Genomic DNA, 27,354 nt, shown 5'->3' with positions numbered 1-27,354 from the left:
ATGGGAGTTGCTATCAGGGCAGTCCACGTGTCTGAGTTTTAATCAAGAAGATCTGCAGAAACCAAGCAAGAGTTGCTCAAAAGATGTTGAGGAGGTAATGAACATAAGGACAAAGGAAGCTCATTGTCATTCATTCCAAATAACTTTTTTACTTATTCCTCAAATGTGATAGAAACTATTTCCCAATCTTAAAGACCATTGAATTAGAAATTTTAGTTCAGGAATATCCAGTGAATTTTTATCTCAAACATTTTCTTCCCGTCATGCTCTATATATCACACAATCATTTAAATCCAGTTGAGAACACTGGGCCACCCACTCTGCATCCAGATTTCTTCTTGAAAATTCTTCCATCCACTTTCCATGCCGCTTTAACATTATGAGTACTTAGATAGACAGTAAGAGAAAAGACAAACTACTTTACTCCATCTTTGTTTTTCTTTGTTTATCTTGATGTTGTTTGTATTTTTTTGTCTGTTTATTTTCATTTTTTTTTGTGTAGGATAAGGCTATTACTTGAAATTTAGCACATGAATAATCAAGCACAAAAGTAGTCCACTGTAGGGCAATACCAGTGTTTGTAATCCTGAAATAAGTATTGTTGAGGTGACTGTAATGCTTTCTCCTTCCCAGGATTTTCAGGAATAAAAATGCAAATGTCTTTGTCAGGGGTAACACCCACGACAGCTTTGAGATATATCTCTTTTTTTTGTTTCTTTTCATTCAGTCTTTACATATCCTTTCTGATGTGCTGCCAGCCTTGCTTAGAGATTTTAGTGTAATTTCAGTAGATGACAAGTCTAGTGACTGGACTTCCTGGACAGATCAGAGATTACGGGATTCACCCCACTTCAGTTCATACTTCAGCCTATGCAGTAATGACTTACAGTAATTAGCTACCTGTCCCTAATTCTTGAGTAAGGCAACTCAGAATATGCTGCTTCTATTAATCCAAGCATTCTGCCAAGGAATATTCAATCTTATTAAAAGAATCAACAATGGGATTAGACAGTGTTGCCACAATGCTTACTTAAAATTAGGAAAATTAGTATAACAATTAATTATGCATTAATTACAAATTATTAATTATGAATACGTCATGAGGAATTTGTCAGAGCAGAATGAACTTGGACAGGACCTATCCTATGCACATTATTTATGTTTGACAGGACCTAACCTATGCACATTATTTTTGTTTCCCTCTGGGTATTTATGTTGAAAAAATAATGTTTTTACTTCAGCAAGAGCTTGGACATGAGCTAGTGTTCCTTTACTGTGAAAATCAGAGGATGAGATGCTGCCACAGCCAATACTGCCCTTCATACTAAGATGTCCCACTTACCTCTGCCTGACCATGCTCCACATGGACAGCGTTAGCCGCTCCTCCATGGATATGGAGGCAGTCATCTTCTTGCAACATGGCCAGTAGTGCAGGATGTGTGCAGGTCTCTTTCCATTCCTCTTTCAAGTAAGCCTACTCCTCGTCCCTACTGCCCATCATGGCTGCTGCTCCCCATTTCTCTCCTACCTGTTCGTTACTCCTGAGCTGGAGCTGCTGTGCTATCCTGCTCTCTCTTTTAACTGCCTTCAGCTCTGGCCACCAGGTAGCTCTGGGCTGTGGAGTGCGAGGATTTGCCAAGTAGCACTTCATGAAACCAACATGCAAGACTGCACCTCTTAGCACTCGTTCAAGTCCATCCAGGGAATACAGTAATGCAAAGACCAGATAGCTATTAAACAACGTATTTTTAAACAATAAAAAAAAGACGTTGCTCGTGCCCTTCTCCTTTGTTCCATCTAGCTGAGTGCCTTAACACCTGGGCAGCTCCACCTATATTGTATGTATAGTAAAAATATCAGTGCCCCATACTTACAATTCAAGTCACTTTACAACAGTTTTTTGATGTTCCCCCTGCGTGTGTTTCTGCAGAGCTAATTATGTTCCCCTGCAGGATCAATGCTTTATTAATTTAAATATGTTGTAACAATATTGTTACCAACGAATGTTACTGCTTCAAAAGGCAAATTGTTCTATGCCAATAACTAGGAAAAAAAAAATGCTTTGTTTTTCTTTTATGTAAATTCTTTGACATTAGCATTCACCTTTTCAAGCCGGCATTTGATAAGGGACAAGTAGTATATTACATAAAAAGGATATAAAGCAGAGAAATAATCACATCTCTCCAAAGAGAGAAATTAAAGCAATCTCTGTAAGGATGAGCAGGGAATTCTTGGAAACCAGATACTGAAGCTGTATCTGCTCTTTAAAAACCTCATCAGCACATGCAGTACACAGCAGGTAAGGTATGTATGCTCTCATTCCACTTACTGGAATTACAGTAATAATCCTCACACCTGTAGGATTCTTTCTTTATACCTGGTTTATTTTTAAAACATATGATTTGACATTCTTTAAGTGTCAGGAAGCACTATGTGCTTGTGGAATGGCATTCTTTCTATCACCCAGCTCTTTTGGGGGCAAGAACTGCTGCCTTACACGAACTATGTCACCTTGACAGGACGCAGTGATTGTTAGCTGAAGAAAAGCTTGTTTGTCTGTTCTTTCAATTTCATATTCACTTCAGAAGGAAAGAAGAAGGATGAGAAATATCTCTTGCATGGAAATATTCATGTCATTTGATAGAAAATGAGATTAATTGGCATGTAAACTGAAATTGAGAGAGTACCATTTCCTTTTTTAGTTTTCTGCTTTAGTCTCTCTTCCTTTCTTTTGCTGCTTGGGATTGTGAAGCAGCGCCAGTACCAAACAGGCAGATGCTGAAAGCGTTCGTCAATTCAACTTGAGTGCTGGAACATACCTTGTGATGAGTTACATGAGAGATGGTTAGTGCTGCAGGAGATGTTTTATTTAGTCCATATTAGACTTTTCAAAATGTGTTTTATGATTAGCCTGGGGATGTCTGGGAACTGTCTTTTTTTTGGATACTGGCTCATGCATACGTTACCCTGCCTGCTCTTAGCAGGAAGCCATGCAGACATGCCAACCCAATCTCCTGGCAGGGCCTTGGTGAGGCAGAGGCTTTGCCCTCTCTGTGTTTCTGCCCTTTCAGGATGGCACAGGTGGCACGCTGGCCCTGACATGAGCTCTTGGCCTTGACCTCCTCTGAAGCATGCTTGGATAAGCAAAGCTTTTCCCAAGTCACAATGCCCAGCTTGTCATATTCAACAACCAGAACCTGAGGCTGTTGAATAGCAGTGAGCTGGGAATAGTCTCCACTACTTCTAGCACAGCACGAATCACTGATTAAGTATTGCGTGTGCCTGACAATGCCTATGAATCAGTGACCACTTTGCTTCCCTGTTAAGGACATGTGGGATTTCACAGCTTGGTTTGGGAGTGCCCTTGTTCCCTATGGAGTACAGCCATTTTCCCTGCAGCTCTGCTTATTCCTTTTCCTTAAAGCTTTGCTGGATTGCCCTTAGAAGCTCTCCAGAGACTGTTGTAAAATCACTTCAAACTCTCTGCAGCTGATACTTAAATAACATTCAAATGAACCCTCTTCAGCCTGTAAGCTACTGTTGTACTAGGTCTGCCTCACAAAGCAGAGCAGACTTTCATGTCTTTCTCTGGAGAAACAGATTTGAGGCTTCCTTCACATGAAAAAAAAATCAGTATGATTTATTTACAGGTTAAGGGCCTGAGCACATCCCTATAAATAATGCCTTGGCCTTCTTTTTTCTTTTGTGAATTTTTATGTGAACTTGGCAATTTTTTTGTGCTTCTTGAGGCCTTAAGGTTATTATCACTGTGAATACTGCTACACTTTACGTGCCATGTTGGAAGAGACTGGTTGTTCCCCTCCATCCCAGGGAACTAACATCTATATCTAGTCTGCATCGTGCTGATATTTAACATCCTGTTTTCTGTTAATTTCTCTCTTGATTGTACTTCTTTCCAAAGTAGTATCTAGCTATTAGTGGTTTATGTACTTTGATATGTATTTCAGGATGCTGCAATGAGCAACATCAATATGCTTATTCAAATATTATCACGGGTGTATAACAGAAAGCTATACAGGAGAGTCTAGAAGAAAAAAAGGGAGTTTATTTTACTAATTTTCTTCAAAACTAAGTTCTGCTTTTGAAATTACAACCATTAATGCAACTTACTGAAAGTCTTTCTTTGACACCTTATGCTGCTGCAAAATATTTCTAGTTACCACAAGTAGATTATGCATTAAAGTCTTCATTATCTGTTACCTATAACAGAAGTCAATTATTTTAACTTAAGAAATAGCTACAAGCCTGAACACCATTTTATAAAAGAATGTTAACAGAATTGCTAGTTTGCAACAGACAAGAGGAGTGGCATAAAACCATGCCGTTTTCTGAAGGTACGTATTCATATAGCAATTGTCCTTTGGCATTGATTTTACTGTTGTAGTCCGCATAAATGTGTCTTTAAAAGCCATTTTCCACTATTTGAATATCTGACGGTTTTAGCCTTATGTGTGGAATGAAATGCTGTTACACTTTTCTCATGGGGCTGCCAGCTGATCTGTTGGTGGAATGACCCCCAGGTCAAAGATGTAACAGGCTACTTGCAGCTTTTTATGGTGTTTTTACTGGGACTATTTTTATTAGACTTAAAATGGATGCTGTTACGCCTCTAGTGAGTCAGGGCCTTGGAACATTTCTACCACCTGTCATCCCCTCTTAACAGCTTTGATCTTGCATGCACTGGTTGGAAAAATTATTGTGCCATTTTTCAGTTTCAGCCTGCAGTGGTTTAACACAGCTACTGACACTTTTTCACAATATGAGTTGATACAGACAAGCATTTTTGAAGAGAGCCCCAAGGCTAACAATAATATTTATATCATCTGCCATTCATGGAAAAGCAGAGCCAATAAAGCAGGCAAAGGCTCTGGTATGTATTCCCTTTAGCTCATTAATATTTCAGCTGATTCTGTGGGTGTTCTGTGGAAGAGTAGTTGCTTTCATTTTCCCATGAAAAGAAAATACTATATTTCTTATTCAGATCTATTACCTATGAGATTCTGCTTTAAGCTTTTGCTTGAAGGATGCTGTTCATCTCTTTTACTTAGAGACATATATAAAACAGAAATATGTGTGAGTTGAACAATGCTGGATTGCCTTGAAAAACAGATGCACTGCAAAAATAGTATCTGACAAATGCAGATGGAGAAACAAAGCCTGGTCCAATAGGAAGCGCCTACAACCTTCCAGATTGTGTATCTTTTTTGTAAGAGGAGAGCACTAGTTCTCAAGAAATGTGCAGCCACAGAAAGAAGAGATGAAGAAGAAGAAGAAAGATGCATATACATCCCTGTGCTGTCTTTCTCACCCTGAAGGCTCTGACAGCCAGTTTCTGATTCCCTTGATGTGAGGAATATCCAACTCCTACTTACCTTTTCCCCAGTTATCTTGCAACATGTGCTTCTGATTTGATCCCAGCCATACGAAGGTGCTGCTTGACTGTCTTGCACCCCTACAAGTTGAAAGAGTTCATTTTCTTCCTTCACATCTCCTTAATTTCCTTGAATTTATTCAATCTGAGAAATCTAATAAAAACACTTGTAGTCACAAAATAAAAAGTAGAACAGAATTAGCAGTGTTTCATTAATTCTTCATTGCAGTGACTGTCCCCCTCGCAACTTCCTAATCCTGAAGCAGCAGCAGTGTTGTGACTTCAGCTGGGCCAGTGCTTTGCTCCAGGATCTTCTGGAGAAACAGAGAGGCTTGTGGTCCTGACATGGAGTGATCCTTCTGACCACTGAAGAGTTTAGAGCAGCAATTAATGATTTCTGTGCAGGATCAAGTCCTCAAAACTTCTCTCTTGAGCACTTTTAGATTTATAAATATCCTGTATTGAATGCAAATGTAGCCAAGGCCTATTGCTCCAAATATGCACCTTTTCCTTACCAAAACTTTCTGGTGTTCCTTATCTCCCTCTTCCTCCAAGAAATACTCTAATAAATTATTCTCTCTAACAAGTTATCCTCTCCCTCTACTCTGCCGTGGTGAGGCCACATTTAGACTACTGTGTCCAGTTCTGGGCTCCCCAGTCCAGAAAAGGCAGGGATCTCCTGGAAGGTGTCCTGCAAAGGGCTGCAAAGTTGATGAAGGGTCTGGAGCATCTCCCGTAAGAGGAAAGGCTGAGTAACCTGTGACTGTTCAGCCTGGGGATAAGAAGACTGAGGGGAATCTGATTAACATTATTGGGCAGCAATACTCTTGGTCAATAATTCTGTAGTTCTGGGAAAAACACAGACTCACAGCATGAAGACTGGGGATCCCCTGGTCCTATCTAAATGAAATTCAAGTGTTGATTAAAATCTAAATAAGTGCCTACTTATAAGTGTCTCCGAAGAGGGCTGAAATAGTTATTTGTCCTGAAATGACAGATCAACTAAATTACTGCTTCTCTGAATGTACCTTTAGTACTTATGTTGAAATGTCTGATATTTGTTCTGTTCTTAATAGGATCACTTTTTGATGTGCTTTTTTTTTTTTTTTTTTTGAATCTGTGCAGTAAAGTCACATTAAGTGTCACTTTTGAAGATCAACATTGAAAGTTTCAGTGTTTTGTTTCAAATAAAAAGAACAAAATCCACTAGATAGAAAACATTACAAAGTGGAGTATATCAAAACTGCTCCTTCATTTTTGTTTTAAAATGCCTATACGTAGAGCAAAGTTTGAAAGGATTTACTTGTATTATTTAGAAAAAAAAAATCATGAAAGTTCAGAATAATTCCATTTAAGTTTGTCTACCTGGTTGTCATAGTTAAATTATATATATATATCTATCCTAAATTATAAGGACTGCTCTGAAAATAATGCCTCCTATTTTATTATGTTGGCCCACAGTGTCAGAGGCAGATGGGGTGATATGGCAGCAGAGATCTCATGTGGACTCAATCGCATTAAGTTACTTCATTTGATAGTCACAGATTACACAAGAAGCAATAGAAGATTTCATTTAAATGCTGAAAATGAAGTGATGGGAAATCTGAGCCCATCTGAAGTGGGCTTTTTAGAAACAATGGAAAGTTTCAGCTTTATGTTTGTGCTAGGGAAAACTGGTTTTTTTCACCAGGTTCACATATTGCATCTACATTTTTTTTCCACTATTTCCCAGTCCACATTGTCCTGAACTGTTAAATCATGAAGATATTATGGGCCACAAAAACAAACTCAAGATTCGAATTTGAGATACAATGACAATGCATAAGATGATGAGAATAATATACTGGAAGTTCAAGGTGACCTTAAAGCAGCATTAATAGAAATGGAATGAAATGTTCTAGTACAATGTCAGGTACTTAAGAACTGCTAATAAGAAGTCTACTGTAAATTGAAAATGGGTGATAAAGACAGAGACACAGTTAATCATAGAATAATTATGTGATGTAGCTCTGAAAAAGACTGAAGTCTTCCTAGAATGTGAACATTCAGAGACTGGGAAAGTGTTTGCACCATTGTAAAAGGTCTTGGTGAAATATTGGCCAATCATATTTCAAAAATACCAGCAAGCTTTTATGCGTATAATTCATCTGGTTAAAAACAAAACAAAAAGACAACAAACAAAACCAATAAAACGTAACAAGCACAAATGCCTTTGTCATTATCATTACAGATCATATGTTTGTTTTTGAAAGGCACCACTAAATCATAGGCTGGTGACTTCAGAATCTTCTTTCTTTACTGCAGGTGCTTCTCTCCCTTAACCTTTTTACAGCTAGAGCTTTTTATAACTTCAGGCTACTACTCTTTCTCCAGCATGATCTGTTTTTATGTCATTTACTTTTTTAAATGTGCTGATACTTGGAAATAAGTGCAAGTTGCAGATAAAAAACAGTGACCTTTTAAAATAAAGGTTTTACAAAAGAGCATGTGCAATGATCGGGATGACAGAAAGCATATCTTGTGGTAAGAGACTGAAAGAACTTTGCTTAGCTTAGAAGTCCTGAGTCCACAGGAAGATAGGATTTCTATCTATGAAGTCATGGTCATCAGGAATGTAAGTAGCTTAACACAAAAGTATTACTTAAGATGAGAAGTAAAGCAATCAAAACGTATGAGTAGCAATAGGTCTCAGTAAACTTAGTTGGAAATTCTTTAAACAGAAGAAGTACCATAGGATTTATATTCCAGTATAGCCTTAAAACTGGTGCAGTAGAGAAGCAAGCACCAAAAACTAATTGCTCTTATTTGATTTCCTTACAGAAGAGATAAGTTATGTATGTCGCTTGTGATGTCAGGAGTCAAGACTTGCTGATGTTGGAGGGTCTTTTCAATTCTCAGTGTTTTAGTTTCCTCTTTGCAAGACATTGTCTTTTCTTCTCTTTTGGCTTTTTCCAATTTCAGTTTCTATGAGCAGCATTACTCAAGTCTAAAAATTGACTTGAGTTTAAAAGTATCATGTATTTCTATTACAGCAGAAGTCTGGTTGGCCATCTTGATTAAGTTGGGGATTATGTGCTATTTGTATACCAACCCCAGGGCAAATTAATCTCAGGCACTTAGAATGGGATATAATCTCTTCTGTTCAGAAACTGCAAAGTATTTTACCAGCAGTAATTAACCTCACAGCAGCTAAGTGAGTTATTGAACTCTTGCAATGCTACCTATCAATCAATGACAGAACAGCAAAGAAGAATCCTTCACTGTTTCTGCTAGTTAAGAATTCTATTTTCACTGATTATGAAGTAGCAACATAGGCATATTTTTAATATATTTTACTGTATGTTTTGTTATTGTAAGGTTCTGTGAAAAAAATCATTAATACAGTTTTTCTTCAGAATATTGGATTTAGACTGCCTGATTTTACAAGAATGAAATCTTTCCACAAGCTCGATTTGTAAAATGTTCTATCTGTATCTCAGTTTTAGAGTTATTTATGGTCGCTAGAACAAGGCTTGAAAAAGTTAGGAAACTAAACCAGAGAATTTTAAAAGGCCAATAGTAGCAGAAGAGTGATGTCATCTCTGTTACCTCTTTGCATCATTGGGTGAGCAGTGTTTATATATCCTAGGCTGGCAATTTCCAGAATTAAACATTTGCTCACTGCACTTGCTTAATTCCAGTTCTACCTCCCAGAAATACTGGTAGTAAAGATGCCTCATACAGAGCCTATTATCTAGATAAAGAGATATAAAAATGTGGCAAGGGAGAACTGCAGGAAGAAGTGATTTATTCAACAGCGGCGAGTTGCCCTGAGAAGTATTTGGTGTCTGCCTTCATTGTAAAACCCCCAAACAGTTAAGTGTTAAATAATTTGTATGAGAGGTATGTAAACCTGAGCGGTATTGAAGCTCTAGAGATTTGTGAATGATAAATAAAAGATTATTGTCTGTTTCAGCAGCATGTGTCCTTACTACTCACTGTCATGCTGAGCAGCTGAAAATGAGATGGTGGGGATGTGATGTAGTATTGCTATGAGAAAAAAGAAGACAAATTTGAAGTCAAATACAAGACCTGCGGGAGCAGATCTTTTTTTCTACTCTGGCACTAAATATGCTACTTTTATGACTCCATTGAAAATGAAGGCATAATTAAACAAACCATAGAAAAAGGTGCTTTTGGTAGCATAAGCAAGGATGAAGAGTTCCATTACAGACTCATACTAAAAATGTGTAAGGCGCACAAGACATCTGCTATCTGGAACCACCATTCAGACTGTTTTCAGTAATCAGATTTCTGCTGGTTTAAGCACGAGTTAGGCACCAATCCTGATAACTGTGTGCAAGAGAGAAAACGTTTCAAATGTCAAAGCAAATGCAGTCTTACTTGCAATTGTGTTTCAGGTTTTGTCATGTATGGCAAGAATTAGTGCAAGATAGGGAAAGGTGACACAAAATAAGGAGAGAGCTGACTTCTTTACAGTGGGAAATTGAGAGACCTTGGTGTCGTGGGTGACTGAATCATGCTTTTTCTTCCTTGTCCTCCCTGCATTGCCTGAAGGGAGGCAGATAGGTTTTGAGATGCTGAGGTAAGATGTCTTCAATCAAGGCAACTGGAGAAAGTCAGATGATTTTATCATTAGCCATGGAGGTCCAGTGTCTATCTTAGCTTTCAGTACCTAGAAGTGGATTTAGTGCCTACCAGTATGCACCACACTCTGGCCCCAGATCTCACACGTTGTTATTGCAATCTATTACTCACACCGCTCCTGAAGTTGCCAGGCACTTTTGTAGAACAAAAGAGCCTGATTATTGTCAATCACTTGAAACCTCTTAGCTCACTTACAGGAAGCAATCTAGACACTAAGTACAGAGCAAGCTGCAAAATTCAACTGGAAAGTAGAGTAATTTAGTTTTCACTGTGCTCTGCGCTGGAGCTCTGTGGTTGGATGCTTCTAGTTCCAGCTTTGATCTACTGACATAGGATTTTGGATGACACGTCATTGGCGTTGGATCTTCAAATTATGTTTCATTCAGGATAAGATTACGACTACTGTGCTGATATAGTCCTTGTCTTGAGAAATTCATATTCTAATTTTAAACGTGATAAGGAATAAGAGTAGGTAATGATAGGTACGTGTCAATGTATCAAACAGCTGAGATGACTGTCATTCCATTATGGGCTGCATACATCTTTATGGCTCTCCGGGAAAATTGAAGAATATAACAGTAATTTCCCATGAAAATTGCATCTGTTAGAAAGTAGCAGATTATTTATTGTGATAAAGTGATACTTTACTTTTTACAATAAAAAGCATGTAGATGCCTTTTCTCCCAGTAAAATGTTTGTACAAGGGGCTGGAGCTGGGGGTTCTGTCAAGCTCAAGTTGGCTGCTCTGTAGCTACCTACAATGTTTGCAGTAGAGATTGAATTTCCAGTTACATTTCAAGTGGCATTTAAATTCTCTTGCACCTGTGTATTAAACTCTCTCATCTTCTTTTTATTTTTTTTCTGTGTGGGCTGTCTTGCCAAGAAAGTTGTGGCTCAGTTTTTAATTGTTTGCCTCCCCAAAATACGGTCAGGCTTATGCATGTTTTCTTATATATCACCCTCCAACAGTTCAAGATTAATTAGTATTTCACCCATATTAAAGGTATCATCTATATCCTGAAGGCAAAGTATGGTGTTTGGCAGCCTCTTCAATCACTTCAAATTCTTCTCTGCATACTGTATAAATAACCTGTGGAAAAAGTGCTCTTTTCTCTGAGTAGCTGCAGATACAAATGGCACATTGTCTACAACTTCACAATCTTCATTCTTCACAGATTACCCCATTTGAACATTATGTGAAGGTTAATAAATATTTTTTACGTGTCCTATAATCTTACAACAAAACTGACATCAGATTAGCATTCATTCTGTTATTTCAGTGCTTTATGTATTTCTTAGTTTGCCTGGTTTGCAGAGTGATCACTCTGGATACAGGAAGGTTTGTTTGTCCTGCTGGAAGTAAATATTTTTAAGCATACATATTAAAAATGGGAGGACAAATTATAAGCAGTTGCAGTGATGCTGTTTGGATGCATTACGTATATGATGATTAGGTCTTCAGATCATTAACTGTTGTAAGCAGATGTAATAACTTTCTTGTTTACTTCCTTAAGTTCCTGCTAATTAGTTCTATTTCTTATGAATTAAAATAGCTGCCCAATATCCCTACTAAAGTATGATGTCTGCTGTTAGTGATTGTGTATACATTCTGAAAATGCACAGAATACTTTATTGAATGACTGATTTGTTGAAGTTTTGTGTAAGACACTGAGCATTTAGCTAACTTCCACTAGTGAATAGGCAGCAGGACAAAGGTAACGCAGACTGACTGTTGGCTGCAATACTCTGAGAGCTAGCGTCCCACTATTGGGACTAGGGTAGTGTGCTAGGGTAGGTCCTATTAGCGGCCTTGGCTGTTTACATTAAAGATTGGTCACCATTGCCAGAGGGTGAAATCCTCAGCTAAAGCCTTAGATATTAGAAAAACGTAGAGCAAAATGCTGTGTTTACTCTCCTCCATCCTTGTAATGCCAAAGAGAAGAAAACTGCATCTGTGGTTTTTTTTAGCTCAGTGATTCTAGAGCAAACATTTACCAAAAAGCTACAAAGTGACCTGACATGGTAAGGTTTGGATTCAGCCTGATTTCTGCCTTGGCAGAGGTTGTGTGGGCAGGATTTTGCTGCCAGGAAATGCTCTGGCCCTGGTGCCTGTGAGTCAGCTGGTTATCACTGCCTGACAACTCTGTACCTGATAGAATCTAAGCTGTCATTTATAAATAAATAAGCAGGCTTCCTGCATTGCAAAAATAGTACTCATAGCATGAACTAATGCACTTCTTCCTTAATAAACTTCTTTTACAAAAAATCTTCAGCTGAACAGTACAATAAAGGTCTGAGATTTATTACCTTATGCTTCAATACTTTCGCTTCAAAACTATTTAAGCAAGCTAATACTGTAACCATGAAAAATGTGATTTTCTTTCCAAATGACTTGCATGTCAGTCAGAATATCTTGGCCTGGTAAGGAGGTGGAATACCTGACCTAGTGCATGTTTTCTATTTTTTGTTTTTAATATCTCTAAAATACTTCTGTTGGTAGGATTAGGAAGAATAGAAATTCCTGCTTAGTTATTCCCCTTTCATTGTTCTGGATAAAGCATACCTATCTTCTCCTCTCAGGTCAACATAAGAGCAGCCAAACTCCAATGCACTTCTGTTATTCTCTTGCACAATTTATTTTACTTGATTTCCACTATATTTGGACCATTCTTCTGTTTTACCATGTTTTAGTTAATATTATTTTTGATGAAATGAGAACATAAGACATTGACTTAATACTTTTTACACTTAAATTATAGTTTTGAGCCTCCCTGGCTTTTTTAATGTCCATTTTAAAGATGCAATTGTGCACTTTCCTGGAGTTTTGCTTGATAAGTTCAAAGTAATGTTTTTCTTTGCACTGATGAAAGAGTTCTAAAACTGATGTAAAGATGTGAATGAGGGAAATGGCTGAGGTCTTTTGGGAATGTACACAAAGGAGACGTTTATGTTATTAAGTTATGTGCATATTAACACACATAACGTTCACCGTGGACTTAAAACTCATCTTAAAACACATGGCTGAAAATTCACTGGCTTCCAGCAGCTATTAGAAGAAGTTCTAAATGCTGTATATTGGCCTTGCTTGTTCCTCTCCCAGTTGCAGACAGTGGTGTGCTATGAAATGGGCTGCAGAGTTTTCTGGAGAGTTATTTAGGAGTAATTTTTTGTTGTTGCTGTTACTTGGTTGGTTGATTTTTTTTTTAAGTAATGTAAGAAAGTATTGTAGGAAAAAGTTGAAAGCAATATTTCTGTGGTCTTTGGCATGCCTTCTAGCCATGCCAAACCACCACAGTAATGGGCAGACCCTCTGCTTTCCTCCAGGCACAAAATATTTGCCATAAATTATATATAGCGTTTAGGAGTTTCTTGGCTGCTGTATAACAGCTGGCTCTTTTTATTATTTAACAGATTCAGTAAGTTACAATTTTTGGAAACAGAACTCTGAAAAATCTCAGCAGTCTATGTCATTTCAATATTTGAAGGGTTTTTTTTAAGTTACAGAACTGGTCTGTATCTACTTTCTGTGAGTATCCAGTCTTTGTTCTAACCTTTGTTATTGCATTTATTATGCTGTGTCGTATATTACAGGTTATTTTTGCTGAGTTTGAGAAGATTAAAATGTGAGGGTATAATAGGGAAAGTAAGAGGAGGTCATCTCACTGCACTGTACACACCTCTGATATCAGGGAAATAGGAAAGTCAGATATTGAGTGGGTTTTGGACTTTTTCCACAGAACTGTCTGAAGAAAGTTGTGGCCTTGAATGATCACCGGTGTCTATGTTCAATTGAGTGTGACTAGATGAAGCAGGAATTCAAACCGAGTCTCCTCAGCAAACTGGCTGCTGATTGAGATGTAGCACAATGAGAACAAAATGGTTCCTGGAGGACAAATTTCTATTGAAAAGGTAAGTGCAAAAACCTGATCTGAGGCTAGAAAGTGCTTGCTGAATAGTCTGTGATGTCAGATTCTGATAAAAAGGGAAGGGGGAGTGATAACCAAATGCTTGGACATTTTTTCTTTGGAAATAAAAATGTGCATCACTCCTTTCTACAACAACAACAACAACAAAATACTGTTAATTTCTTGCTGTTTCTTTAGGAATACATTCCATTTGATCTGCACACAAAACTCACGGAAATTCCCATCAGTCAGATGTTGCCTGGAGTTTCATTTTTCCTTTCTGTGAGATATTTCAGATTAACAACTGTCACCTTGTGTTGTATTAAAGAACAGCTTACAAGTCACATGCTCCCCTGTGCTAGCTTTTTTTAGCACCTTAATGGATTCAGAATTGGCAGGATTTCCCGTATCATAGAATCATAGAATCACAAGGTTGGAAACGACCTACAAGATCATCTAGTCCAACCGCCTTCCCATTCCCATTGGTACCACAAGCTACTAAACCATATCTCGTAGCTCCTCATCCAGATGCCTCTTGAACACTGCCAGGGATAGCAACTCCACCACCTCCCTGGGCAGGCCATTCCAGTGCCTGACCACTCTCTGAGAGAAAAAGTTTCTCCTAATGTCTAACCTAAACCTCCTCTGGTACAACTTGCAGCCATTTCCTTGGTTCCTGTTTCTTGCCTGGGAGAAGAGGCCAAACCCCTTCTCATCACAACCTCCCTTCAGAAGTTGTAAAGTGCAATGAGGTCTTCCCTAGACTCCTCCAGACTAAACAATCCCAGCTCCCTCAGCCACTCCTCATAAGACTTGTGCTCCAGAACCGTCACCAGTTTTGTTGCCCTTCTCTGGACATGTTCCAGGGCCTCAATGGCTTTCTTGTAGTGAGGGGCCCAAAACTGAACACAGTACTCGAAGTGTGGCCTCACTAGTGCCGAGCACAGGGGATGATTACCTCCCTGCTCCAGCTGGCCACACTATTTCTAATGCAGGCCAGGATGGCATTGGCCCACTTGGCCACCTGGGCACACTGTCGGCTCATGTTCACCTGAGCATCAACCAACACCCCCAGGTCCCTTTCCTCTTCACAGTCATCCAACCACTCATCCCCAAGCCTATAGCACTGCATGGTGTTATTGTGGCCAAAGTGCAGGACCCAGCACTTGGCCTTGTTGAACCTCATCTCATTCACCTCAGCCCAGCGATCCAGCTTATCTAGATCCCTCTGCAGGGCCTCCCTACCCTTAGGCAGATTGACACCACCTCCCAACCTGGTGTCTTCTGCAAACTTACTGAGGGTACCCTCAATCCCCTCATCTAGGTCATCAATAAAGACATTAAACAGAATTGGCCCCAGCACCGACGCCTGGGGGACACCACTTGTAACAGGTAGCCATCTGGACTTAACTCCGTTGACCACCACCGTTCGGCATGGCCCTCTAGCCAGTTCTTTACCCAACGGAGGGTAAAACTGTCCAGGCCACGGGCAGCCAGTTTCCCCAGAAGAATACTTCCCTTCATTTCTACCTTTCTGCTGTTCTTATCTTCCTATGTGGGATAGTAAAATATTAGAAAATATAGCAGAGAATTAAAAAAAAAGAGAGAGAGAAATACAAGGAACTCTGGAAAACTCCCAGAAGATGCAGTGTCTTTTGATGTAGAGACCAAAATGCTGTCTGCCCACAGCAGCATAGAACATTCAAGCCTTCTCCAACCATTCTGCCTCCTCACAACTCAGAAAAGTGGCTTGAAAAATTGAGACATTTAAGGGTGAGTGACAGTTTATTCTGAAGTTCTTCAACACAAGAGAAATATATGAGGTTTCTCAGGCGATTAATAAATGTCCTCATGAGCACAGGGTTTGGATCCTTGTTTTATTAGTGCAGGATCCTGCTTTCATTCAAGCCACTGTCTGGCAATCTGCTGAAACCTGGATGTAGGAGAGCTCTCATCTGCCTTTTAGACATTCTGCTGATGAAGCTCTTCATGTCTTCTCACCATCTTGCTTTATGGCAACTTTCTACACAGAGTATTTCTTGTGGGGTGGTTTTTTTTAATTATTATTTTCACAGAACAATTGTCTGCATCCCCTTTTCCATGCTGGTTACCTGGCCATGCTCACTAGTGAGTGCTGGGCTCTTCCAGAGACACATACAGCCAACTGCTGGTGATTTCACTCCAGTCAGGGAAGTCCTACCTTCCTGCAACAGTAGGTGGAGAATTCCCTGGCCATTAAAAGATTTGCTTCTAGAAATTAATAAAGTAATTTGGCGTAGTGATGAAGTTAGCAATCTGTTATAGTTGATTTAAATTTGTGTTTTCAGGTGAGAAAATTATCAGGCGCAGTCATTCCTTCAGCTTCACTCCCATCTGAGGAACTCGGGAGAGCCTATTTGCCATGAGTGATGGCTGCAGTGACAGCCTTCCAACCAAAATATTATCAGTGCTTTTGTAAATGAACTTAGGATAATTTCTGTAAAAAGTCTGAGCATTCAAATTCTTATTTGAATACAGATAAGTTCGTATAAGTGTTTATTGGATTTTATCTACCTCTCTTGCTTTGTAATGAGAACACTGTAACTGTATAACTGTCTGCCCCGAAGTCTGCAACAGATAAAACATAGTGCATAGGTAATGAGAACTGTTTGTCACAGCCTTACATTCTTCAGGGTCCTAATATATATCAAGGTCTAACTCCTCCCAGAGGTCTAGTCGGTTTTAAAGCGTAGGGTTATATTCCATTTGTATTATGATAACAAGTCATATTTATTATGGTCTTCCTAATGGTAGGTCTTCACTCAAGTATTAAAGAAAATATAATTCACAGGTGACTTGTACTAAAAATAAGGAGACCCTAAAGTATACCATTTGTACATAATTACTTAAGCCACTGTTAATGAAAAAAAAAAAATTACATTTAGATGAGACAATTAAAAAGGGTGAAAATTAAAAAACAAAATTGAAAAATTCACCTTACATGAGCAATACTTGCATGGGGGCTACGAACTTAAAGGTGATTAAAATGTTTTCACAGATTAAACCATAGCAGGAAAATTGCCTAGCTACTCGTATTGTTAATTATCTGGCTATATAGCAGGCGATTTTCTTATTATATCATTTAAAGGTTGGCTGCTACAGAAGTGACATGTCATACTTTTGGATTAAATTGAGTTTAAAATCATTGCTATACTGAACAATGGGCTCTGGTTGAAAGTGTATAATTTTAATTTTGGGAGTGTACTTTTAAAAAAGTAAATACCTAAATTGGATGGAAATAGACAATGAGATTGATTGTCGTGGCCAGCACCAAGGCTTCAGAGGAAAGTGTTAGGGCTTGATACACAAAGCTCATTACTCTTCCATGTTGCGTTTATGATAGCTTGTGCCCTGAAGCATGAGATTCAGTACTGTCCTGCAAAGGTTAGCCTTAATATTAATAATGCTGTTATGTCCTGTGAAAGTAGCTTGGAAGCCATGAGTTACAATACTCTGGTAGCTGAAGGCCCAATTCTGCTTTCAGTTGCTTATGTACACTCTGTAGTAGAGTCTGGTTTGACTTTAAGACACAAATCTGCAAATTTAATGTTTGCTAATGAAAACTATTATTTACCATGCTTATTGTTGTTCACAGTACATCTCTTTTAGCATCCAAACATGGAAGTCACATTTATTCAATTCACAAACAGAGATTTAGGGATATCTCTCTCTCAGCAAGTGTTAGTATTCATCTGGGGGAAAGAAAATGGTTGTAAGAGCAGCTTTATTGTCTCTTCAGGTCCTTATAGTTCTGTCAATAATAGCTGTATCGTTTATCAGAGGTAGTTGAGGGCAAGTAGTGCAGTATGGCCTGCATCTGTATGGGCAAACTGCCTTTCCACCAAAGTAAGGTGTCTTTCCCCACTTTGCAGTTTTTATCTTGCCATGGTGTTGCTGGAGAGAAATTTTCTCCACAGAGGCTAAAATTGTGTGATAGAGCATGTTAGCAATTAATTAGTATGGACTGTTGTATACCTTGTCACTGTATAGTTTACTAGATATGAATATAGATAGCTCTTTTTAAAGCCATGCTTTGCCATTGACTTTGGAGACAAGTGAGTGAGTGATGATTACTTGAAGCAGGGGTAGCAGCTTTTAGCTCTGCTCTATACAGCCTGCAGAAATTTAGCAAGAGTTAGGAGTCAGTGGTGGGCCCTGGGACAAGTGGCTGCCCAGCTGTTCATCAGCTTTGGCACACAAGCACTGATCAAGATCCCATGGGCAGCTGAGCATCTTGAAAAGTTAGTGAATTCTTAGAGTCATCTTGCCTCTGCATGAGAAGCTGAAGCACATTACCTGCAACCTGTGTGCTTCTTAGCTTGCTTAATGTTGTGCCTCACAGGCTAGAAAATCTTGTCTTCACACTAGGAGAAATTCCTATATGAGAAACAGAGGTGAACATAGGAAGCAGAATTCACTTTCTGGCCTCTCTGTGTGAGTTATTTCTGTAATAAGTTAAGAGAACCAGTTTATCTATCAGGAAGCTATAGGCTACCTAAAAGCTTGGACCTGTGAGTTACTATGCCACCCACCAACTTATCATGTGAATCCTGAGGAGTGTGCAAAATACTCTCCAAATGAAATGTACTTTGGTTGCTTTCACCCCCTGATTCTCAGTTCCTGTGAAAACTGTATCTCTGTACATAAACCACAATGATCTTAAGACTGGTGAACAAAGCTCAGGGAGCAATTGAAACAGAAGAATGTGAATCACATTTTTAATGAAGTACATGGCTGGAGAAAATTTGCCTCCAGATGTTCTTGTATAGAACATAGTGAGAAATGTTGGGAAAAAGTCTGTTGGGTCAAGAGGTCTCTCTTTTTTTTCTGGTGCAAGGCTGTTCTCCATAAAGCCTTCCCAGCTTTATCCACTGAGGAGTCTCAAACAATAGGGATCAAAAGGCAGCTTTTGAAAGGCTATATGACAACTTGATTTTTGTCCAGATCAGGAAGATTTTTCTAATATAATTCTAAATTTCTGATGTCTTAACAGTCTTTAGTTACAGTTCCTGCACCACGCTAATTTTTCTCCGTTGTGTTCTATGTGCTCTTGATGTGTATCTGCTTCTAGAAACTCACAGGCTCTTTCCTACTTATCATCAGCTATTGCCAGGTATGCACAACCAAGGTTGCTATTTGTTCTAATGTGGACTCATTGCTCCATATTCCTTAACGTCATCTGGAAAAGATAATTTTTTGAAGGTGAACGAGCAGGCCAAGTTCCTTTATTCTTCCATCTTTGCTTTTGTTACAAAAGGTGAAATTTGCTTGCCCTAAGCATTGGCATCTGGTCACAGTTTAGACATATTAAAATATCTTGCCTGGCCTCCAGCCACCACTGCAGAACCATGTGAGTGTCCTTTGCCCCATTCTCGTCTCCTTGAGGATGATTGTTCCCTGAGAATGTATCAAAAACTGGGCATCTTAATCATAGGCTAAATTTCTGCACTACTTATGGAAAACTGAATTTAGATTGTCAAACAACATCATTAAAATTGAGTCCTGAGGAAAGGATTGTGACTCAAAAGTGTCATTTAGAGCAGTAGCTGATGGTAACTAAGAGGGGGTTTGTGAGTATATTAGAGATGTAAGACTGCTACACAAACACAAGCATAAGAAAACCTACAGGCCAAATTTGAGTTTCCTTTCAGGAACGTGATAGACATTTTAGAGATTTCTGTTACCTATCTGTGGAATGACTCACTTCATAATTACTATTAATGACTATTGTTAGAGCTCATTTTGATAAGTTCAGTTAAGGGCAGAGTATTGGGGGTTGTGTAGTGGCTAATGATAATAGCACTGAATACTAAATAAAAATGCTCTTGAAATAATTATTTAATCTTGTAGGAAATCATGCAAGAGATCTGGGAATTAGAAGAACGGTACTCTGTAGCTCAAGATTGAATTAAAAGTGTGAGTTTTTCGAGTAGAAGCAGGCATGCTAAGTTATGTTACTATATTGATTTTACTCCATGCAGTAATTCTTTTATTATTCTAGAAATCAGATTAGAAGACTAATCTGATAGAAAATAGTGCTGACATGGAGAACAATAAGAAAGGAAGACAGTGTACTAGAGAATAATATGATAGGATCATATTTTTCCATCTTTGTTGTGAATTTGACAGCTGCCTCTTTGTAAGAGCTAAACTAAAAAGGTCAAAGGAAAACATCTGTAGAAAGAAAGCTGCTGGTCCAGCAATGCAGCATGTTGCTGACAGACTATGAGGCAACCCTTCAGCTTGCTTATTGCACGTAGTATTATCTACTGATACTGATATTATGTGTTCCTTTTTTTATATATGCTCCTCACATTTCAGCTGTGTTTTATTTTGATGGTGCCCAACAATATACTTTATATACGTAAGATGCTTTCTTTTTTCCAAATCTTTGTTTGTTTTGATAAACTTTTCATTGCAGCAACTGCTTCCTACTCATTTTTTTCTTCAACAGTTCATATAGTAAGACCTATTTAACCACTGAGAATCCCCAGCAACAATCTACCAATAATAGTAAGAGGTAACATTATTTCTTACTTATTTCGGGAGCTCTTATTGTGTCCCTCCAAGCATGAGACTTAATGAGTTCTCTGTAATGAAGGAGGCCACAGTGATGCTATTCAAATGACTCTTGGTAATACCAATTTTATAATCTATATTGCTGCTGAGAAAACATGGAAATGGTCTCATACAATCATTTTATTGTTAAAAAAGATATAAAAATTGCATAAATTTAAAAAACATTATCTCCTTCCCCAAGGACTTGAATTTTAATATATATATATATTTTAAATAGTAGAAATCATCCTCTTGAATTTTCTTGATGCTGTATTGAGGATCTTATGTAAAAATATTGTTCATAATGTTGTTTAATAGCTAAATAGCCCTGCTCTTGAGTTAGACACATGTTGTAACACATAACTAAAAGTTTGCTCGTAGTGTTTTAGTTTGAGGAAATGCATTAGGCAAAGCAAAATATGTAGCAGAATATCTATTAGCCACCATCCATTATCATGAAGTTGCTTGAAAAACCAACTCAATGGCATAAAAAAACCTCACAAACAGTAGGAATCACTGTTCCTCGCATTCAAACAGTTAGCCTTAAGGCCAGTACCTTTCAGACACGTGTGGGGCAGCTCTGTTACAGGGTATCTTGTGTCTGAAGAGCAGAGTTTGTTACGCTGACTGCTGAAATAGATGCAAAGGTAATTGCTACCAGTGGTGCTTTTTTTATCAGGAGCTATTAAATGGAAACACTGGCAGAGCAAAAACAGCCGTAGGAGAGACCATGCATTTTAATATCTAAATTTTACTTACAGTTCAGACTCATCTCATGGGGACATATGGATAACTTTGAGCTGGGTTCCTGAAAGCATGCTGAGCTGCAGGGCTTTGTGGAACTTGTCAATACTTCTGTCTTTCATGATCACATGGCAAAGATTAAGGGCAGTACTGAAAATATTGTGAAAATTAGCTGGTTAAAAAAAAAAAAAAAAAACCGAGAAGAATTTTGAAGGGCTTTTTTAATTTCTCAGGCCTCCAAGAACTACTCCTCAAGGTGATATTTTTTGTTTTTGTCTGAAAGACCAAATCAGTATATTTTAGTGGAGTCACTAGGGAATGGTAATAACACCATTCTCTTAAACTATAGGGAGAAGAATCGTGAAAACTGGCTTAGCTGGGTAACTGAGAAACTACTGCAGAAGGTGATCTTTCCTAATTAGTCACAGGTTCAATTTTTGTATTTATTAGAATCATAGAATCATAGAATCACAAGGTTGGAAAGGACCTACAAGATCATCTAGTCCAAAAATCCTGTCATTACCATTGCTACCACAAGCCACTAAACCATATCTCGTAGCTCCTCATCCAGATGCCTCTTGAACACTGCCAGGGATAGCAACTCCACCACCTCCCTGGGCAGGCCATTCCAGTGCCTGACCACTCTCTGAGAGAAAAAGTTTTTCCTCATGTCTAATCAAAACCTCCTCTGGTACAACTTGCAGCCATTTCCTTGGTTCCTGTTTCTTGCCTGGGAGAAGAGGCCAAACCCCTCCTCATCACAACCTCCCTTCAGAAAGTTGTAAAGTACAATGACGTCTCCCCTGAGCCTCCTCTTCTCCAGATTAGACAATCCCAGCTCCCTCAGCCACTCCTCATAAGACTTGTGCTCCAGAACCGTCACCAGTTTTGTTGCCCTTCTCTGGACATGTTCCAGGGCCTTAATGGCTTTCTTGTAGTGAGGGGCCCAAAACTGAACACAGTACTTGAGGTGCGGCCTCACCAGTACTGAGTACAGGGGCATGACTACCTCTCTGCTCCAGCTGGCCACACTGTTTCTAATGCAGGCCAGGATGGCATTGGCCCACTTGGCCACCTGGGCACACTGTTGGCTCATGTTCAGCCGAGCATCAACCAACACCCCCAGGTTCCTTCACAGTTATCCAGCCACTCAGCCCCAAGTCTGTAGCGCTGCACGGGGTTATTGTGGCCAAAGTGCAGGACCCGGCACTTGGGCTTGTTGAACCTCATCCCATTCACCTCAGCCCAGCGATCCAGCTTATCTAGATCCCTCTGCAGGGCCTCCCTACCCTTAGGCAGATTGACACCACCTCCCAACCTGGTGTCATCTGCAAACTTACTGAGGGTACCCTCAATCCCCTCATCTAGGTCATCAATAAAGATATTAAACAGGATTGGCCCCAGCACTGATGCCTGGGGGACACCACTTATAACAGGTAGCCATCTGGACTTAACTCCATTAAATACTACTAGTTGGGCATGGCCCTCTAGCCAGTTCCTTACCCAGAGAAGGGTATACCTGTCCAGGCCACAGGCAGCCAGTTTCCCTAGGAGAATACTGTGAGAGACAGTCTCAAAGGCTTTTCTGAAGTCTGGGTAGAGTACATCAACAGCCTTTCCCTCATCTACCAGTCTGGCCACCCAGTTGTAGAAGGAGATGAGGTTGGTCAAGCACGACCTGCCTTTTATGAACCCCTGCTGGCTGGGCCTGACCCCCTGGATGCCACACACATGCCATGTGATCTCACCCAAGATGATTTGCTCCATAACTTTCCCTGGTACCAAGGTCAGGCTGACAGGCCTGTAGTTCCCTGGATCCTCCTTACGGCCCTTCTTGTCGATGGGAGTCACATCGACAAGACTCTAATCCTCTGGGACTTCTCCAGATAATCAGGAACGCTGATAGATGATGGAGAGCAGCTCAGGAGTCACCCTTGCCAATTCCCTCAGGACCCTAGGATGAAGCCCGTCTGGTCCAATGGACTTGTGACAGTCCAGATAGAGGAGAAACTCTCTGTCTCCACCTGAATCACTGGGGGTGTATTCTGCATAGCATCCCAGACTTCCTGATCAAGGTGTAAAGTGCCCGGAGGATAACTGATCTGCCTATTAAAGGCAGATGTAAAGAAGGCGTTGAGGACCTCAGCCATCGCCTTATCCTCAGTGGTCACATTCCCCACTGCATCAAGAAAAGGATGGAAATTTTCCTTGGTTCTTCTCTTACCATTGATAGATTTGTAAAAAGGTTTCTTATTCTCTTTTACTGCAGTGGCCGATCTGAGTTCAAGTTGGGCTTCTGCCTTCCTAACTTCCCCCCTGCATACCTTAGCAACTTCCTTGTAATCTCCCCAAGTAGCCTGTCCCTTCTTCCAGAAAACATAGGCTCTCTTTTTCTTCCAGGGTATCAACAGTAGTTCCCGGTTCATCCACACCGGTCTTATTCCTCTGCGGCTCACCTTACGGCATTCAAAGGACAGCCTGTTCTTGTGCCTTAGAGTAAGGGTCTGCTCCGAGTCCCCTTGTTTTAGACCTTAAACTCCGCTGAAAGGCATTTTAGCCTGGAAAATTTTAGAAGACTGATTCCTGTAGTAAATGCAGGAATAATCAAGTATAGGGATACACCATTTCACAAAACTCTACAGGAACTTGCTTCTGGGTTATTAAAATGTACAAGTTGCTTACAGGTTCTGTAGATTAATATGATATCTCCATTGAGTGCACAGGAATTCAAGAACTGAAAACTTTTTTAAACTAAAATCTTCCAAATAAATACAATATAACTTCCACTTCAAATAATATGTTCTTATATTTTAGTTAAATAAGACAAAACTTAAAATTTTTCACTTTGCAATCAGTGCACTTCCTCAGGGAAGCATCGTTTTCATACCAACTGAAAATAAGTTATGTTTAAACATATCTGTCATTCCACCTCTCAAGGGAAAGGCCTTGGATTATTATCTCCATTTCTATAATCACTCCTGAGATTCTGTTTGCCATCATGCTTTAGATAGTAAAAATCAAGTATTTTGTTGCGTAGATTTAAACCATCTAGATAACACTACGATTATCATGTTACATGGTTAAATGGAATTCAGAGTTCAGGCTCTTAGGACTGGACTATTGCCTGTGCAGGGTTCAGTCAGACATTGGAACAGTCTTTTTCTGAAATCAAAGGTCAAATTTCCTCCTGATGATATTTGGAGTGAGAAAGAGCAATGATGACAAGAGTTGACTGCTGAAGCTCATGGTCTTGACATTCATTCTCCAAAAAATGCAACCTCAGAGAGCTTGCTATGCTTTGGGACCAGATCTTTGCCCCAGAATTCCTATGAGAATGCCTGTAGTTTGTCAGCTGGAGGCAGAAGGAACAAAGGAGATTATGTTGCATTTAGTAGGTTATATCTGTTACGTTTTCTTCTCAGACTGTCATCTTTGTGAGCTTCCATATATGCAACTCCAAATATACGAATTTACTTTCCTTCTGCTTTAGACTCATGGATCAACAGTGATTCAAGCTAGCAGAGTAAGATAATCTCCCTTTAAACTCTGTTTTGGAACCCTTGCTGCCCTTGACTGATGAGAACTGTGAAATATTGCTTTGGCAACCCTTAGAACAAGGATTCTGACAGAATTTAAAAGTGCCTGGCATCCTACTGCACGTCTCCAAAGTACTTTCAGCTTGAACCCTCACCATGTTGCACAGGCCACTTGCTGTGAAGTTGACAAGGCAAGGATCTCCTAGAGACTGCTGTAAACCTGATGGACTCATTGCTGGCAGGAAGGAGTAAGGGTTAGCTGAGATTCCACTGCATGTGAATACTCTATGATCCTGATTTTAGTATATATAATCCCTTTTGCACAGCTAAAGTACATCTATATAGGACTTTCCAAAAGCTTTTTTATACACAGTTTTTGCTTTGTTTTGTTTTCAATATTAAGTTTTCTTCCCATGCAGTTTTAGATTTCTTTTTGATGATTGTCTTCTGTTCGTCTGATATAACAGTCCCCACATTCCAGAAACATAGCAGTGACTTAATATTGATATTCACATTTTTATTGTTAGTACACAAGTTTTATAGCCTTTGGCCAAATTCTCCTCTTGCTTACACTGAAGACAAACTTTAGTCTTTAAATCTTTAAGAACTAGATACGAAAGCCTTTGTGTGCCTATTGGTGATTTTTTTCCTAGTAGTAGAGGATAGCTCACTTCTTGTCTGACATGTTTGTGGGAGTTATTGTGACCATTAGCATGGACCAGAAGAGTGTACAGTGATACTCAGTTCTAAACCTGTCTCACAGAGTCCTGGGATGGCAATGCCCTAGCCGCTCCCAATGCACAGCTCAGTGACTGTGTGGAAGCAGGGCCCAGAACTTTGGGAGATGGGCAAACTGTCCTGAGAAGGACACTGAAGGAGGGAGTTAATGTAACTTGAACAGATACTGAGCCATTTTTCAAGACCACCACATATTTTGGCTTTTTTTAATAACAGTGCGCAAACATGGCTGTAAGAGTACACAACTTAGCAGCTTTCACACAATTTCCCTGATGCACCTGGGAGGTTTGCTCAATGCAGAATTAGAATTGCATCCTGATTTTAGTTGCATGTCAATGAAAAGACCCACGCTGAGGATTTGTTATGGCGAGTTGGACACTGCCCTGTAAAATATGCTTTTCAGTCACTCTAAATTTTATCTGATAATTCCTTTGATTTGAAGAGTCTCATAACTAGTCCCATCTTGTAAATCAGTTTTTGGTGACTTTTGGAAAAGCATATTTTATGGAGATTTATATTTATCATTGCCAGTTTCAGTATCTTCTGGCTGTGAGATCACTCTGAACTTGTATACTTTGTGATGACACCAGGGGAGAAATGCAAAAAAATAGGGTGTGAAAATAGTAGAAGCTTATATTGTTTTTTAGACCTAGAAAAGTTTACTCATTCTAGAAAGGAAACTGCGGCTTCTCTGAAGTGGCTGGAGTTTTCTGCAGTCAGCTTCAAGAAGTAAGATATTCCCATCAGAAGTAAGGAGCTAAGGGATGAAAATGTCATAATTTTTTTTTAATAGAATCACTTCCAAAGTTACTTTTGAAGATTCCAGTCTTCTTCATGATGCTAATTACTTAACAGCTATGGAATAAACAATTTTTTCTTAGAACGGTAACTATTCTGAACTCATTAATTTACCATGTGTTCAGTAAAAAAAACAAACCACTTATAGCGTTGTATAAGATCACCCTTGAATGAAAAAAGTAACAGTTTTCAAGGTAGGATGTAGCAGTCTACGACCCCAGTCACAGCACAAAATCACCATTCACACTTGTTATGGGCACAGTTCTGGCCCTCCAGCTGCAGCAGAGCAAACCCTTGCACGAGGTATAGTACCAGCCTGTGTTAGGTCCTGGATGTGTTTCTGCTGCCTGACAAGGTCCTGACTATCAGCTGAGCTGCAGGAGGAGCCAGCATGTATCTCATGTATCATGTATAGGTGGTAAATGGAGTTAAATCCAGCTGGCAACAGGTCAGGAGTGGTGTTCCCTGGGGATTGGTGCTGGGGCCTGTCCTGTTCAATATCTTTATTGATGACCTGGATGAGGGCATTGAGTGCACCCTCAGTAAGTTTGCAGATGACACCAAGCTGGCTGGAAGTGTTGATCTGCCTGAGGGTAGCGAGGCCTTGCAGAGGGATCTGGATAGGCTGGATAGCTGGGCTGAAGCCAATGGGATGGGATTCAACAAGACCAAATGCTGGGTCCTGCACTTTGGCCACAATAACCCCAGGCAACGCTACGGGCTTGGGGCAGAGTGGCTGGAAGACTGTGTAGAGGAAATGGACCTGAGGGTGTTGATTGATGCTAGACTGAACATGAGCCAGCAGTGTGCCCAGGTGGCCAAGAAGGCCAATGGCATCCTGGCTTGTATCAGAAACAGTGTGGCCAGCAGGAACAGGGAAGTAATTGTCCCCCCGTACTCAGCACTGGTGAGGCTGCACCTCGAGTACTGTGTCCAGTTTTGGGCCCCTCACTGTAAGAAAGACATCGAGGCCCTGGAGCGTGTCTAGAGGAGGGCA

The 27,354-nt window shown here is 39.7% G+C and overlaps 1 protein-coding gene across 6 annotated transcripts in view; it reads left to right on the top strand.

The window, feature by feature from the left end:
• The window catches only part of SPOCK3 (SPARC/osteonectin, cwcv and kazal like domains proteoglycan 3), a 585,918-nt gene that overhangs the window by 340,141 nt on the left and 218,423 nt on the right, over positions 1 to 27,354 (top strand). For all 6 annotated transcript variants that reach the window (XM_046940442.1, XM_046940441.1, XM_046940440.1 and 3 more), the window contains one exon: positions 13,777 to 13,948. Coding sequence is in view for 1 of the 6 variants with exons in the window: in XM_046940444.1 (XP_046796400.1) it covers positions 13,916 to 13,948 (33 nt within the window). In the remaining 5 variants the exon portion in view is untranslated. The remainder of the gene's footprint in view (positions 1 to 13,776; positions 13,949 to 27,354) is intronic.

Source organism: Gallus gallus, chromosome 4 (genome assembly GCF_016699485.2).
Source record: "Gallus gallus isolate bGalGal1 chromosome 4, bGalGal1.mat.broiler.GRCg7b, whole genome shotgun sequence".
In the NCBI taxonomy this organism is placed as follows: Eukaryota; Metazoa; Chordata; class Aves; order Galliformes; family Phasianidae; genus Gallus; species Gallus gallus.
Note: the sequence above shows the minus strand (reverse complement) of the source record. Positions and strands in the feature narration are given on the sequence as shown.